This window comes from Mus caroli, unplaced genomic scaffold (assembly GCF_978045245.1).
Source record: "Mus caroli unplaced genomic scaffold, Mus_caroli_1 scaffold_7, whole genome shotgun sequence".
NCBI classification, from domain to species: Eukaryota; Metazoa; Chordata; class Mammalia; order Rodentia; family Muridae; genus Mus; species Mus caroli.
The window spans coordinates 34,247,249-34,262,601 of record NW_028227262.1 but is presented as its reverse complement, the minus strand read 5'-3'; the positions used below and the strand labels follow the sequence as shown (position 1 = coordinate 34,262,601).

Below are 15,353 nucleotides of genomic sequence, written 5' to 3'. Positions count from 1 at the left end.
AGACTAGACTGATCCTGGACTTGTGGCAATCCCCCTGCCTCTGTTTCTTACGTGTTGGGTTTGTAGACATGGCTACTCAACCAGTTTACCTGCCTTCCTTCAACTCTTGATCTCATCTACGGAGTTTTCATTTCAACTGTTATTATTTTTATCCTAAAGTTTCCATTCAGCTCCTCCTTATATCTTCTGTTTTTCCTGAGACTTTCGATTGTTTTCACTTATCTCAAGCACATCTACTTTTGACCTCTGAAATGCTTTATAGCAATTCTTCAAAAAAAATCATTTAAACTATTGGGAGACCGTTGTATATTACCACTAGTTTTTGTTGCTGTTGTTTGTTTATTGTGTCTTTAACCTTTTTAATACTTTATTTTTGGAGAGAGAGAGAGAGAGAGAGAGAGAGAGAGAGAGAGAGAGAGAGAGAGAGAGAATGAGAACATGTATGCAGGTTCCTGAAAGGAATTGGAATTGAAAGAGGATGTCAGATCCCCTGGAACTAGAACTAGAGTTAATGTGAGCTGCCCCACATGGGTGCTAGGAAGGGAACTTGGGTTCTCTGAAGGTCTAGCAAGCATCTCGGCCATTTAGCTATCCCTCTAGCCCCCATTTTTGTTTGTTTTTGAGAGAGTCTCTTGTATCCCAGGTTAGCCTTGGATAGGCCATGGATGACCTGAAATTCAAACTTTCTATCCTGCCTCCCCCTCTGGAATGCTGGGATGGCAGGCCTGCACCACCACAACAGGTTTATATAGCGCTAGGATCAATCCCAGGACTCAGATGCTAGGGAAGCATTTGAACAACTAAGCTGTGTTCTCAGCACATGTCCTTAAAAAATTAGAAAGAAAGATATATTTGGGGGGGGGTTGTCCTTAAAAATAGAAAGAAAGAAAGGTCTGTTTGTTTTAACTTTTGTGTATGCATTTTGCATATATGCCTAACTCCATTATGTGCATGACTGGTACCCACAGAAGTCAGCAGAGGCATCACATCTCCTGGAGCTGGAACAACAGCCATTTATAGTTTATCTCGTGTACGTGCTGGAAACCAAACCTGGGTCCTCTGCAGGAGCACGAATGACTCTTAACTGTTTGAGCCATCTCTCAAGCCCGTACCTTTTACATTTTTATTTATAGCATGCCCATTTTATAACACATGTGACTTCTTATGGAAATGTAGGCACTTTTATAGACTATGTTAGGGGACCCTGGGTCATGTTTCAGGCTTCTATTGTCCCTGCTAGGGTAGAAGGAGGAGTCATTATTGGGAGATGTGTTGCATCGTTAGCTCCAGATAGGAGTGAAGTCAAGATACCCCACTCAGCTTCTGCTGGCACTAGAAGAGGCTGGGGATTCCCACTCCCCAAGTCCATCACTGGGGGAGTAAAGGGAACCAGAGACCTGCTCTCTTGTGGTGTCTGTGGGTGTCTCAGTCAGTGTTCTATTACCATGACCACACAACTCTTATAAAGTAAAGCACTTAGTTGGAGCTGGCTTACAGTTTCAGAGGTTTAGTCTGTGGAGGGGACCACGGTGGCATGTAGGTAGACAGGTGCTGGAGAAGTAGCTGAGAGTTCTAGACTCAGATCCACAGGGGGCAGGAAGAGAGACTCCTGAGCAGGGTTGTGTCTTTGCTGACAAGAAAGTTAGGGCCTTCTGCAGGACTTGGCTGGAGTACAGCCATTTAAGACCGAAAGGCTGCCATTTTTTCCCAGGCTACTACTTTCTGGGCCTTTAACTAGACACAGTGGGCTTTGCTTGAGGATTCTCTTTCTGTCTGCGCTCCTGGTTCCTCCCTGTACCTCATGTGGCCAAGAAAGATCCCAGGAAATGCATCTTCAGATCATTCTCCTTTTTTTTTTAATCTTTTTTTTTTTTTACATTTATTCATTTCATGTATGTGAGTACACTGCACACTGTCTTCAGACGCACCAGAAGAGGGCATCGGATCCCATTACAGATGGCTGTGAACCACCATGTGATTGCTGAGAATTGAACTCCAGACCTCTGGAAGAGCAGTCAATGCTCTTAACCACTGGGTCATCTCTCCAGCCCCTATTCAGATCATTCTTGGGCTTCCAAGTTACATGGCGAGTTGGCCTCTGCATCTCCAAGACCTGTCAGCCTTGTGATTATCTTAAGAATAATGTCTGGTCTGGGTATACTATTGAACACCTTTAATCTCAGCACTCTGGAGGCAGAGGTAGCAGGTCTTGTGAATCCAAGGATACCCTGACCTACGTAGCAAGTTTTAGGATAGCCAGGGCAAAATAGTGAGACCCTGTCTTATGAAAACAAAAACAGTGTTTGGAGCTGGAGAGGTGGCTCAGTAGCTAAGAATAAGAACGGCCTTGCAGAGGACTCAAGTTCAATTCCTAGCAACTACACCAGACAACTCAGAACCACGTGCAAGTGCAGCTCCAGGGTATCCAGTGCCTCCTTCAGGCTTCCTTGAGCAACTGTACCTAGGTTCACATCCCCCCATACACTCTTACACACAGTTAAGAATAAAAATCCAGAGTACTTTCTAGGGATTGGTCCATTTGCTTATTTGCTTTTGAAATTGAGTCTCGTGAACTCCAAGTTTCTCACACTACTGGGCTCAAGTTATCCTCCTGCCTCAGCCCTCCAGGTAGCTGGGACTATAGGAACATTGCAGGTATGCCCAAGGGTTCCAGTTGTGTTTAGTAAAGAATAGAAAACAAACCATGCCCATCCCATCACTAGGAAGTAGAAGGTACAGATCACTGAGATGCAGTCTGGGAAGGCAAGGGTGAGACCTGCTGGTAAGAGCTGCCCACTGCCCACTGCAGGACAGCAGGGGCTGGGCCCTGTCCTTATATCTATTCACAAGGAGGATTTCCTTCAATAAAGACTTGGTGAATGAATGAATGAATGAGTGAAGACAGAATGAATGGACAGATGGATGAATGCAAAACTGAGTGAAGGAACATCAGATGGCACCCACAGGCATACTGGTTCCCATTTTTGCATGCTTTTGGTTTTGAGACAAACACGGTGGTGTTGAGGATCCCTGAGTGTGAGAGCAGGGTGACAGCCTGTTGGACCCCAGGCTACTTGGCTCGGGGAGATAGATGAGGGAGCACCCAATTCCAGGTGCACTCACCCACACTGCCCACCTCTTCTCTCTTTTGTTCACTGCAGTTTTGTAAATCTTTTTTTTTCCCTCCCTGAAGCAGAGAACATCCTGGGTAACACTGGTTTTTGGAAGTGTTTCTCAAAGCTGAATCTTCAGGGATTTGAGGAAAGAAGGAAACTTCACTCCTCATATCCTGAAATGACACTCACATGCTGGGTTGGGAGTTGCGTTGACTAGTTCTGTCTAACCTTAGCATTGATGTTCATATTTTCCATTTCCTGACTTTTTTTATTGGTTTTTCGAGACAGGGCTTCTCTGTGCATTCCTGGCTGTCCTGAAACTCACTCTGTAGACCAGGCTGGTCTCGAACTCAGAAATCCACCTGCCTCTGCCTCCCAAGTGCTGGGATTAAAGGCATGCGCCACTACTGCCTGGCTGACATTTTAATTTAAAGCATTTATTTTCTTCCCTCTCTTCCAGTGAAGAGGAAAGCTGGGAGCTAGGAGGGGCAAAGGTCGCTGGAAGGTCCGGGAAGTCAGTGTGCTGGGGTGTGGCTCTTCAAGTGCAGCTTACGCTCATGGCTGTGGGACTGTGTTTATGAAGCCTGAGGCTGGACCCCAGGGCCCCCACACTCAGCAAACGCTCTGTCACCAAGTCACACCCCAGTCCATTGTCACCCCACCTTGGGTCTCATAGTGTTGGTGTCAAGCTCTGTAGGCCTCAGTTCTACATCTTTGATTTAGGGGAAGCCACTAGTGGTATGACGGGTGGGAGGAAGGACCTCTCCCAGATTGAGGCACCTTCTCATCGCTGATGTCCAAAGCCAGAGGGAAGAGACAGCTGAGTTTAACTTTCCATATATTTCTTTTAGGGACCATGTACCCCTAGGCACTCCTTTCCTGCATCCATCTGTCTCCACGGAGGTGGTCCAGATAATTAAACAGTTATGATCTCCTAAGCCAGTGGTACTCAACCTGTGGATCTTGATGTCCCCCTCCCTGTGGGTCAAATGATCCTTTCACAGGGTCAAATATCAGATAGTTATGTTATGATTCATAACAGTAAACAAATTACAAATATAAAGTAGTAATGAAAAGAATTTTATCATCAGGGGTCACCACAACACGAAGAATTGCGTTAAAGGGTCACAGCGTTAGAAAGTTGAGAGCCACTGTCCTAAAACCTTATACCATGGTAACATGGGGATACTGGGGGAGTTCTGATGACTAACTCAGAAGTTAGCAGTGACAACTCACTCTGTACCCTCACCAAGAAAGATTAATGAGGTGTGTGTGTGCATGCTTGCATGTGTGTGTACATGTGTGTGCATGTGTGTGTGTGTGTGTGTGTGTGTACATACTTACTTTATTTGTTTGATTAAACTTAGAGCCTCACACATGCACACATGCCTGGCTTGTGCTTTAACCACTACCCATGCAACAGTTAAGTCTTGGTACTGGCTGAAGCTATTGTTTTGTTAGTCAGCTGGCTTGCTGTCATGTAGATGGCACTGAAGCTGGAGAGTTGGCTCGGCAGTTAACAGCACTGTCTATTCTTGCAGAGGGTCCAGGTCTGGTTCGTAGCACTCACATGATGCTCACAGTCATCTATAACTCCAGCCTCCCCCAACATCCTCTTCTGACCTTCCCAAGCCCAGCGCACACACACAGTCCTAGGCACCCACACACATAAACATGTAAATTTAATATTTTTAAGAAAAGAAATAAATCAATGGTCCTAAGAATCTTGGAATCCACTCTGTTTCCCACACTAGTACACAGAAGATGATTTTAACAGATACAGAGATCCAGAGCCCTGGGCAGCTTCTGCCTCCTGCCCCATGCCCCTCCACCTGGCCCTGCAGCCTCTTTCTTAATGCACTGAAATTTTAATATATTATTTGGGTTTGCTTGTGATTTTGAGGTAGGGATTTACTACACAGCCCAAGCTGACCTTGAACTTACAATCCTTCTACTTTGGAGGAATTAAAAATAAAAACTTCAACAACTTTATTGAAGCATATTTTATATACTATAAGGTTCAGTCATTTATACCGTGAGTCATATGATTCAAATGCTAAGGGCCTGAGTGATGGCTCAGTGGTTGAGAGTGCTGACTGCCTTGTAGAGGACCCAGGTTCAGTTCCCAGCACCTGCATGGCAGCTCACACCATCCTTTAAGGTGTGCTCTTCTAACCTCCCCAAGTCCCAAGCTCAAACAGGGAGCGTATCTATACATGCAGGCAACACACATACACACACACACACACACACACACATACACACACACACACACACACGCACACACATCAACTGCAGCACATTCTGTCATTCCCCCAAAGGTTCCTCCTGTTCTTGAACCACTCTGAGTCATTACAAACTGTCAGTCTATCTGTCTGTGTATCTGTTTGCCTGTCTCTCTCTGATTCGCTGGTTCTGGATCATTGCTGCCTTTGTGTTTCATTGTGTGGAGTTTTGTGTGTGTGTGTGTGTGATTTTGTTTTGTTTTTGTGTAGATCAGACTGTCTTTAAGCTTACAAGCAGACCTGCCTGCTTCTGCCACACAAGCGTTGGATTAAAGGCACGCAGCACCATGCGTGACTCAGCCTGTCAGTACTTTGTTCCTTCTCACTGATTGGCGTCCAGTGACCCTTTCAGTAATAGACTGTGTAGTTAGGATACAGTCACCAGCTGCTGTCTTGGATTTCTCTAGGCCATTGTGAACAATGCTGTTTGCATGCCTGTCTCCTGTGGACGCACGTTCTTGGTTCTCTGGTGTGTGGATAGCATCTAGGCATGTGATTTCAGCTCCAAAGGAGACTATATTTAGACATCTGAAGAACCTGCACTGCCTCCCACAGCACCTGTGCCACTTCATATTTTCCCAGCAGCCCTTGAGGCTAACTTGTCTACATCCAGCACTGGCTATTGTTCTTTCTTAATTATTAATCAGCCCAGTAGACACGAAGTGGTGTGTCACTGTGGTAGTGATTTGCACTTCCCTAGAGATCCACACTATTGCAAATATTTTCCTGGAGTTGGAAGGCATTTCCTATCTTTTCTGTCTTTTTGGTAAAATGTCTGTTCAGATCCTTTCCTGCTTGTTAAAGGGAGCCACTTCTCATCTTCTCATGGTTGTGTGGGAGGAGTTCTTTCTGTAGTCACAGGCCCCTTCCTGATGATGCTATGTCCTAGAAAGTCTTTATCAGACTGTTTCATTCATGTGAGTATGGTATGTTTACCCAATGTGGTCAACACTGTCGTTTTGTCCACACACTCCTACATGATCCCAGTCACAGCTGCAGTGCATTGTGGGCATATCCTGGATATAGCACATACAGATCAAATACAGAACAAAGGATCCTCTGCCTTCCACAGCCCTATGCTTCCTTTTGAAACACAAGTTTCCCATGGTGTTTGTTTGAGACAAGATCTCCTTATGTTTCCAAGGCTGCCCCGCCACACACTGTGTAGCTCAGGCTGACCTTGAACTCATGCTGATCCTCCTGCCTCGGCCTCGTGAGTACCGGATTACACCCCACACCATGCTAGGCTCTAAGTCTGGTTTACCAACTACTCCTTTCAGGCTTGAACCTTTAGTATCATATCTAAGAAACATACTTTGTTTTAAAATGTATTTGTTTTAATTTTATGGGTATGCCTTTTTTTGTTATGTGCATGTGTGTATGTGTATGCTTGTTTTGCCTTAGTGTATGCATGTGTGCTGTGGATAAGCCTGGAGCTGTCAGAGTCAGAAGATGTTGGATCCCCCGGGAACTGGAGTTACAGGTGGTTTTGAGCTGTCATGTGGATGCTGGGAACTGAACCAAGGTCCTCTTTGAGAGCAGTAAACATTCTTACTACTGAGCTATTTTTCTAGCCCCTAGACACCAGGATGTTGACCTGCACCTCCGGAAGATCTCTGAGGACCTGTGCCCAAGCTCAAGGTCACCTGCCAACTGCTTCTTTCACTGGGACTGACCTCTGCAGCAGAGTTCAAGCGGTCTCCTGCCACCAGCATCTGCCCTGTGCACACAGAAGGTGGCACTGCCAAGCTTAGGGTGTTGTGCAAATTATGCCCTCCCAGACATGAGGAGGCTTTGCCATCCTTGGCACAGCCTTGCCCGTGGTGCTTTTTACTTGGAATGGGAGCCAAGAAATTAATGTTTTTACTTACTCAACTAGAAGTGTCATCTATGCAAATGAATAGCGTAGGCTGGAATGGGGATCCGTTCAGAATGTGCCCAAATGGAATCCTGAATTCTCATTCTTTCTAGAGAAAATAAACCTGTTTTTTTTAAAAATACAGCACATTGTTTTATTATTTTCAAATGAAATTTATTTTTATTGTGTTTTTTAAAACAAATGTGGTTGATGTACTATTTTTCCTATCATTAAATTAAGTCAAATCTCATTTCTTGACACTTTGGGAAATATTAAAGATAATGTTTTTCACAGCCCAGAGAGAGCCATGAGTGTAGCAGAGGTCCACCCTCTCTCAGAGCCTTTTGGTCAGTAGAGTTGGCACCAACATGTACAAACAACACCTTGAAGATTTAATTTTGTCTTCAAATTTTCCTATATTGTCATGAGTGGTCTAAGATGATAGTCTCTGCTTTAGTGACCCTCACTCTCTGTTACTGTAACAAAAGGCCCAAAGCAGGCTAAGTATAAAGAACAAAAGATTGATGCAGCTCAGAATTCAGGTGATCGAAAAGCCAAGTTTGGACATTCCCAGTGCAGTAGCCTCCAATGGCACTGCTTTGGCGCACGTGTAGAAGACAATGGCCATAGCATGTGAAACAGGAAGCCAGAGAGAGCCCGGAGTCAGGTTCAGGTGTCAGTATCAATGGTTCCTCCAAGACTTGAAGGTCTACCTTGATCCCAAGATGAGCAGTCCCTTAGTGGGTTGGAGGACCCATGAGGCCCCTCCCATGATGGTGACTAGAAGCCCTTCTAGACTCGTCTGCATCCACATACAAACTGCACACCTGCAGGTCAGTCTTCTTGGGGACTCACACAGTGGAGATCTGTTTATTTGTTTTGTTGTGGTTTTTTTTTTTTTTTTTTGAGGTCATTAGAGGCCAGAGATGACCTTTTGAGATTACCCACCTTGGGTCTACATCTTTTTTCATGTTTCAGATTACTATGAAAGATTTTACTAACTCTGAAGCTTCCAAGGGAGGCAAGGCAAGTTGTCTAAATGGCATGGAACAGTACTCATCACCAAGTTACTGCTGGCATGTGCCTTTAATCCCGGCACTTGGGAGACAGGCAGATCTCTATGAGTTTGAGGCCATCCTGGTCTACATATTAAAACCCCGTCTAAACAAACAAACAAACAAGTGAGCAAACAAGTAAATGAAAGCAAGCCAAGGCAATAAGAAGACAAGGTGGCCTCTTTAGCTGGACTAAGGCAGCTATGGCTGTTGGAAAATATGGCAGTTAAAACAACCGAGCACCTGCTCTATGCCAGGCACAGTACTAAGTGCCTTGAATGCTACATCTGAAGCCACCATTTTGTCAGGTTTTTGTCAGATCATTACCTTTGAGAAGGATGGATGGCATTTGATTTAGATGATGTGGAAGCTACCTCTTGTTATGTGCTTCCTATGAAAAAAGAGCTTAAATTTCTCAGGTAACTCCTGGCTTTACCAGATAAGATCTGACTGGTGAAGAATCCATGCTGGGCGTGGGGATGTGGCTCAGTTGGCAGCACTCGGGAAATCGCCTAGCATTCAGGAGGCCATGGGATCTGTCCCTAGGACTGCATAAAACTGGGCATGGCGGCACATGCCCCTCACCCCAGAATTCAGGAGATGGAGACAAAAGGATCAGAAGTTCAGGGTCATCCTTAGCTCTATAGGGAGTTTGAGTTGGAGGCTCGCCTGGGTTACATGAGCCCCTGTCTCCAAAACCAAATCAAGGACTGAAGAAATGGCTCTGTGTCAGAGCGTGAACTGCTCTTGCAGATGATCCCAGCACCCCAGCCCAGCAGTCTTCAGCTACTCATACTGCCAGCTTCCTGGCATCCAACGGGCTCTCCGAGCCTCTGAGAGTACCTGCACGGACACACGGGCGCACAGATGCACAGACACACGGACCCACAGATGCATGGACACACACACACACCTCCTGTTTAAACCCACAGCACAAGCAAGCCCACCTTACTATGAGATGCCTGTTGTGCCCTAGGCTTGACAAATGTGCCATTGCCATGGGAACACTTTCTTCTGTACTCCAGGGAATATCTGACATCAGATATGCAGTTGTCACTCTGGGATGTTTCTGCTACTGGTGCCCCATGCACAGAAGCTGGGGATGTTTGCACAGACCAGGCACAGGTCAGACCCCACCCAGAGTAAGGCATCTACCAGATGCCAGTGGTACTCAGGTGAGAGACCCAAAGGGAGTATTCCTCAACCATGGTCTTGGCAAACACTCTTGAGCTGTGTGGCTTTGAGTAAAATTCTTGGCATCTCTGAGTGTGGGGGTGCTCAGATTACTGTAACAGATGTGTGAGAGATGCCCGGGGTTTGGCTTCTTACTGTCTGTGGTCCAGAATGTGGAAGGAACATTGACCTTGGGCTTGTTTCATGGTACTTGAGCTTGATTGGATTTTACTATTTGTAATTACTAAAGAGCCTGCACCTTCTGATGGCTTTGGTCTGTGGCTTTGGTTTGTATCCATCACTGTAATTCAGAAGGATGTTGGCCTTCTAGCATGGAGGGAGGAAGGAAGGGAGGGATGGAAGGGAGTAGGGAGGGACAGGGAGGGAGGGAGGGGAGGGAGGAGGGAGGGGGAGGGAGAGAGAGGAGAAGGAAGGGAGGGGGAGGGAGGGAAGGAGACATTTTCTGCTTTTGATATAAGGCTATCTTGCCAGAATCTAGGCTGCTCAGTCTGCTGGGGACCAGGAGAGTGTATGAGGCTGAAGGGATCCATGTCCCCACCCTCATCCTCTCTGCAGGCCCCTGTCTCTACATGCCTCCACCTTTCCTTTCAGATGCCTGTGTTATGTGAGGTCAGATGGGAGCCCGTGTCTCCCGTGTTCTAGTCAGTCACCGCTGGGATACGAGGCCAAGTGGGGGTCCTAGTCTCTGTGTGCCCCCACCTTTTCACAGTCTCTGGTGAGAAGTGAGACTGGACAGGGTCTTGTCCTCATTTTTCTCTGTAGTCTCTGTGGGCCGTGAAGCCTGATGGGGTGGGGTCTGTGTTGGCATGCCTCCCCCTCTCGCCACAAGCACCTGGCCCTATTTTAGAAACTGTTGTGGGTCTGCTCTTCAAACTGCTGATCCGAAAGGAGGGCAGAGCACACTGGCTTCTTATTTCTTGCCTAGGTCCTGCCTAAGGGTTGGATACAGCACAGGTACTTACCAACCACTGTGGCCCTGTAACCCTATAGCTGCTCAGAAGGGTCCTCAGATACTGGGGTGCTCTGCAACTCCTGACACCAAATTCCTGATCATTTGGACACTTTTATTTAAGGCTGTGTGGCTTGGTGACAGAGCACTTGTTTGGGGAGGGTGACGCTTTAGATTTGATTTCTAGCATTGGAAAACATTTTTCCTGTTTTTATTTTTTTTCTTATTTTTTCTTTTTTCTTATTTTTTCAGAAGGTGCAGGCTCTTTATTAGTACTTTGGTATTTTGTTTTCTTTTATTTTAAAGTAGCTGGCCCTGTGTGGGGCATGGAGTGGGGGAGATCTCTCTCATGGGCCCTCTGCAGTTCTCTGTGTGTGACCATACACTCCAGGCGTAGAACCCACAGGTCCCTGAGGCATCTCCTTTTTCTCGGGAAGTCCCCAGCATTCCCTCAGGCCTGGCCCTAAGGCTCCCCCTCCTTTCTTGGAATTGCAGCAGCCTTTCTCAGGCCTGTGCTGTTTGCTGAGCTCCCTGTGTGGCCATTTCTTTCTGGGCTCACAGCCGGCTCACAGAGTTCCCCAAGGCTTTTCCACTTCCATGGAACTGCAGGCATTCCTCTGGCCTCACTGTGCGGGGCTGGGCACAGGGCTTTCTTTCCAAGGACTTCCCAACAGCTCCACCCCATCAGCTCCTTCCCAACTGCTCCCTTCCAGCAGCTGCCCCGCTTCCAACAACAATTCTTGGGCAGTGACTTAAGCAAAGAACACATTTAGCTACGATACGAGCAAGATTGCAGAATTACTTCAGCAGCTGCATGACCACAGAACCTTAAACTGCAGCCTCTGGGGTTTTCTTGACATTCCTAACTACCTCCAAACTACCATCATACCACAAACACCCCTTCCTTACTTCCTTTCAGGAGTAGGGTAGAGGGAAAGGGTGATTTTCATCGCTTGGCATCTTTGTCACAGAGGGAGAATGCTTTTGAGCCCCACAGCCTCTTTCTGGCCACATTTTTGGCTCAGGGCCATCAAAGAGGACCCAGATGATGAGACTGCTCAGGGTGTTCAGGACATGTTTGAAATAAGACTTGTACAAGGTGCTGATCACCCTGATCTGGTTAAACTCTGGTATCTAAACTCCACAAGATCAGAGTTTTTTTCTCTGGTTTGTCCATGGTGGTATCTCTGATATCAAAAAATAATGCCAGGAATCCAGCAACTAGTCCCTGGCGGAGTGTGAGGACCGTAGGAACGCAGGAGTGAATACATGGTCCTGACGGTGGGGTGGGTGTCCACTGTCCCCAGCCGCTTCACTCCCAGTCTGACCACCATGATGCTCATCATGGGTGACTTGACCTCTGACCCTGATCTTGTGTCTTTTCTCCCAGGGAGGGAGCCATCACTGGAGGCTGCCCTTGTGCCAATGAGCCTTCCCAACAGCTCCTCTGTCTCTGAAGACAAGATGTGTGAGGGGAACAGGACAGCCATGGCCAGCCCTCAGCTGCTGCCCCTGGTGGTGGTTCTAAGTAGTATCTCCCTGGTCACAGTGGGCCTCAACCTGCTGGTGCTGTACGCAGTGCGCAGTGAGCGCAAGCTACACACCGTGGGCAACCTGTACATTGTCAGCCTGTCGGTAGCAGACCTGATTGTAGGGGCAGTTGTCATGCCCATGAACATCCTCTATCTCATCATGACCAAGTGGTCCCTGGGCCGCCCCCTCTGCCTCTTTTGGCTCTCTATGGATTACGTGGCCAGCACGGCATCCATCTTTAGTGTCTTCATCCTGTGTATTGATCGCTACCGTTCTGTCCAGCAACCCCTCCGGTACCTGAGGTATCGAACCAAGACCCGTGCTTCAGCTACCATCCTGGGGGCCTGGTTTTTCTCCTTCCTGTGGGTTATACCCATACTTGGCTGGCATCACTTCACGCCCCTGGCCCCAGAGCTTCGGGAAGATAAGTGTGAGACAGATTTCTACAATGTCACTTGGTTCAAGATCATGACCGCCATCATCAACTTCTACCTTCCCACTTTGCTCATGCTGTGGTTCTATGTGAAGATCTACAAGGCTGTGCGGCGACACTGTCAGCACCGCCAGCTCACCAATGGGTCCCTCCCTACCTTTTTAGAAATCAAGCTGAGGTCAGAGGATGCCAAGGAGGGTGCCAAGAAACCTGGGAAAGAGTCTCCCTGGGGGGTCCCGAAGAGGCCGTCAAGAGACCCTATCGGAGGGCTGGATCAGAAGTCAACATCTGAAGACCCCAAGATGACCTCTCCGACTGTCTTCAGCCAAGAGGGGGAAGGGGAAACAGTCACACGCCCCTGTTTCCGTCTTGACGTCATGCAGACACAGTCTGTGCCTGAGGGAGATGCCAGGGGCTCAAAGGCCAATGACCAGACCTTGAGCCAGCCCAAAATGGATGAGCAGAGCCTGAGTACTTGTCGGCGGATCAGTGAGACATCAGAGGACCAGACCTTGGTGGATCGACAGTCCTTCTCCCGAACCACAGACTCAGACACCAGCATAGAGCCAGGGCTGGGCAAAGTCAAAGCGAGAAGCAGGTCTAACAGTGGCCTGGACTACATCAAAGTCACCTGGAAGAGGCTCCGCTCACATTCCAGACAGTATGTGTCCGGGTTGCACTTGAACCGAGAGCGGAAGGCAGCCAAGCAGTTGGGTTTTATCATGGCAGCATTCATTCTCTGCTGGATTCCCTATTCCATCTTCTTCATGGTCATTGCCTTCTGCAACAGCTGCTGCAGCGAACCTGTGCACATGTTCACCATTTGGCTGGGCTACATCAACTCCACGCTGAACCCCCTCATCTACCCGCTGTGCAACGAGAACTTCAAGAAGACATTCAAGAAAATTCTGCACATTCGTTCCTAAGGGCATGTCAAAAGGATGCCACATGGTGGATAGACAACGTCTGATGACCAAGAGGGAGCCAGAGGAAGAAAGCATGGGCGTCACTAGACCCCTGAGCATTAGGAAGTGGAATCGAAGGTCCTGGGCTGAGCACTGTGAAGGCATTCCCAGGGTCTGTCAGAAGGAAAGCAGGCAGCAGAGCGATTGTGCCCTGGGTAGAAAACAGAGCATCTGAAAGAGACCCAGGCTGAGGACGCCTGGCCCTCAGGGACTGTGGGAGTCTCAGATACTCCTTGGAAGTCAAAGTCTCTGATTTAAAGTTCCTTAGTAACCGAAGTGGGAATGTGTGGCTACAGTTCTTCTGGAGAGTTAGCCTGGACTCAGACTTCCTGAACGAAAGCTATGTGACTGCAGAGGCAGGTATACGGATGCCGTCCCCTTCCAGTGGTCACCTGGAGAGGTATAGCAGCTATTCCATTGCAGCCGCACTTCTTAAAACACAGTCCTTCTGAGCCTCGCCTCTCTTAGAGCTTTGTCCGGAGCTGTCTGCCCCACCGTGGAACCTGCCTTACCCGTCTTTCAGAGTTGCTAGGAAATTAGGCAGCTTGTAAGTCCATCATTTTCAACCCTTAGTTCTTTTGGCTTTTAAAATGGTGGCACAGTAACAAAACCTGTCCTCAAGTGTCAAGAGGGGGAGGAAGTGGTTTCTCCATGGTTGTATTTTAAGCAAAGGTGAGGCAAGAGAGCCTTGTTTCTTAAGACTCCACCAGGGCGCTCTCACTCCAGGCCTCCCGTGAGAAGCGGGTAACAGCCGAGGGAAAAGGAGGTTCCTGGGATCATTTGACACTCAGAAACTTGGGATGAGAACTTTGTATGGCCCCAACTCCTTGTCACTCGTCTTCTCCAAAAAGGAAGAAATGCCCCCTGTCATGTACTCACAATGTTCCCCAGGAGAAGTGACTGGCACGAAGCACATCTGTCCACAGAGGGTGACCTTCAGAAGGGACACATGTGCTTTTCTCTGTGAGACTGTGTGGCTTCTAGTCACACATGCTAAGTGAATCCTGTTGAAGGCATGGGAGTGTCCGGTTTTATTTATGCCACAGTTGGGTTGTGATTTGTGGTTTAAAATGTAATGTTAAACATCTATGTGTGTCACAAGTAGGAACCCCTGTAAAAGCTGGTCTTTTGTGTCTGTGTTCCTGTTTGCATGATCTGTCCAAATGAGATATTTTTGCTTACCTAAAACATGACATTCGGAAGGATACTGTTACAGGGTTGCTTTCTGTCTACTTTTCTGAGTCTCACAGGCTGGGGGAACAGGTGGAAAGGAAAGCCAGACAAGGATTTCTCTCTGGTTTCTACTCAAATTTATAAATGTCCTTTAAAAGGACTTTTGTACGGGATGGCCATGGCCAGCCCTCAGCTTCTGCCCCTGGTGGTGGTCTAAGTAGCATCTTACTCCTTCTTGCATCCTGGGGACACTCTTTATGCTCAAGCTTGGGGGGTCTTAGGGCTATGCTGAGAAAGGAGCTTTGACTTGGGTCTGACAAGGACAAAGAGGGATCAGTGAATACAAGTCTTCCACTAAGGAACATATGATGCCCTGTGACAATGCTCAGAGTTTCCAACTCTTACAGAGGAGGCTTTCACATGAACCTAAAAATAAAGACATTGGCCTAGGGTGATGGCTTGGTGGTTAAGAGCATTGCTTAATCATATAGAGGACGTGGGTTCAGTTCCCACCTCCTACATAGCAACTCACAAGCATTTAAAACACTAGTTCCAGGGGACCCAACCCCTTCTTCTAGTCTCCTAAGGAACAAGGCACACAGTTGCTATACATGCATACCTAAAGGTAACAAACACACACACACACACATGAAATAAATATAAAAGGTAAAGTTGGGATTGGAGAGATAGCTCAGTAGTTACGAACCCTGGTTGCTCTCTCAGAAGATCCAGGTATGGCTTTAGCACACACATGAGAGCTCACACCAGTCCCTGAGGATCAGATGCCCACTT

General features: G+C 47.5%; 1 protein-coding gene across 5 annotated transcripts in view; it reads left to right on the top strand.

Annotated features, from left to right (window-relative positions):
- Positions 1-14,584, top strand: part of Hrh1 (histamine receptor H1) — an 86,999-nt gene extending 72,415 nt beyond the window's left edge. For 4 of the 5 annotated variants that reach the window (XM_029478821.2, XM_085840152.1, XM_029478820.2 and 1 more), the window contains one exon: positions 11,848-14,584. In XM_029478821.2, the coding sequence (XP_029334681.1) occupies positions 11,883-13,349 (1,467 nt within the window). In that variant the 5' untranslated portion in view covers positions 11,848-11,882 and the 3' untranslated portion in view covers positions 13,350-14,584. Of the gene's footprint in view, positions 1-6,975; positions 7,335-11,847 lie in introns of those variants that run through there. The other variant, XR_003836956.2, reaches the window with a different exon arrangement.
- Positions 14,585-15,353: the final 769 nt, after the last annotated feature.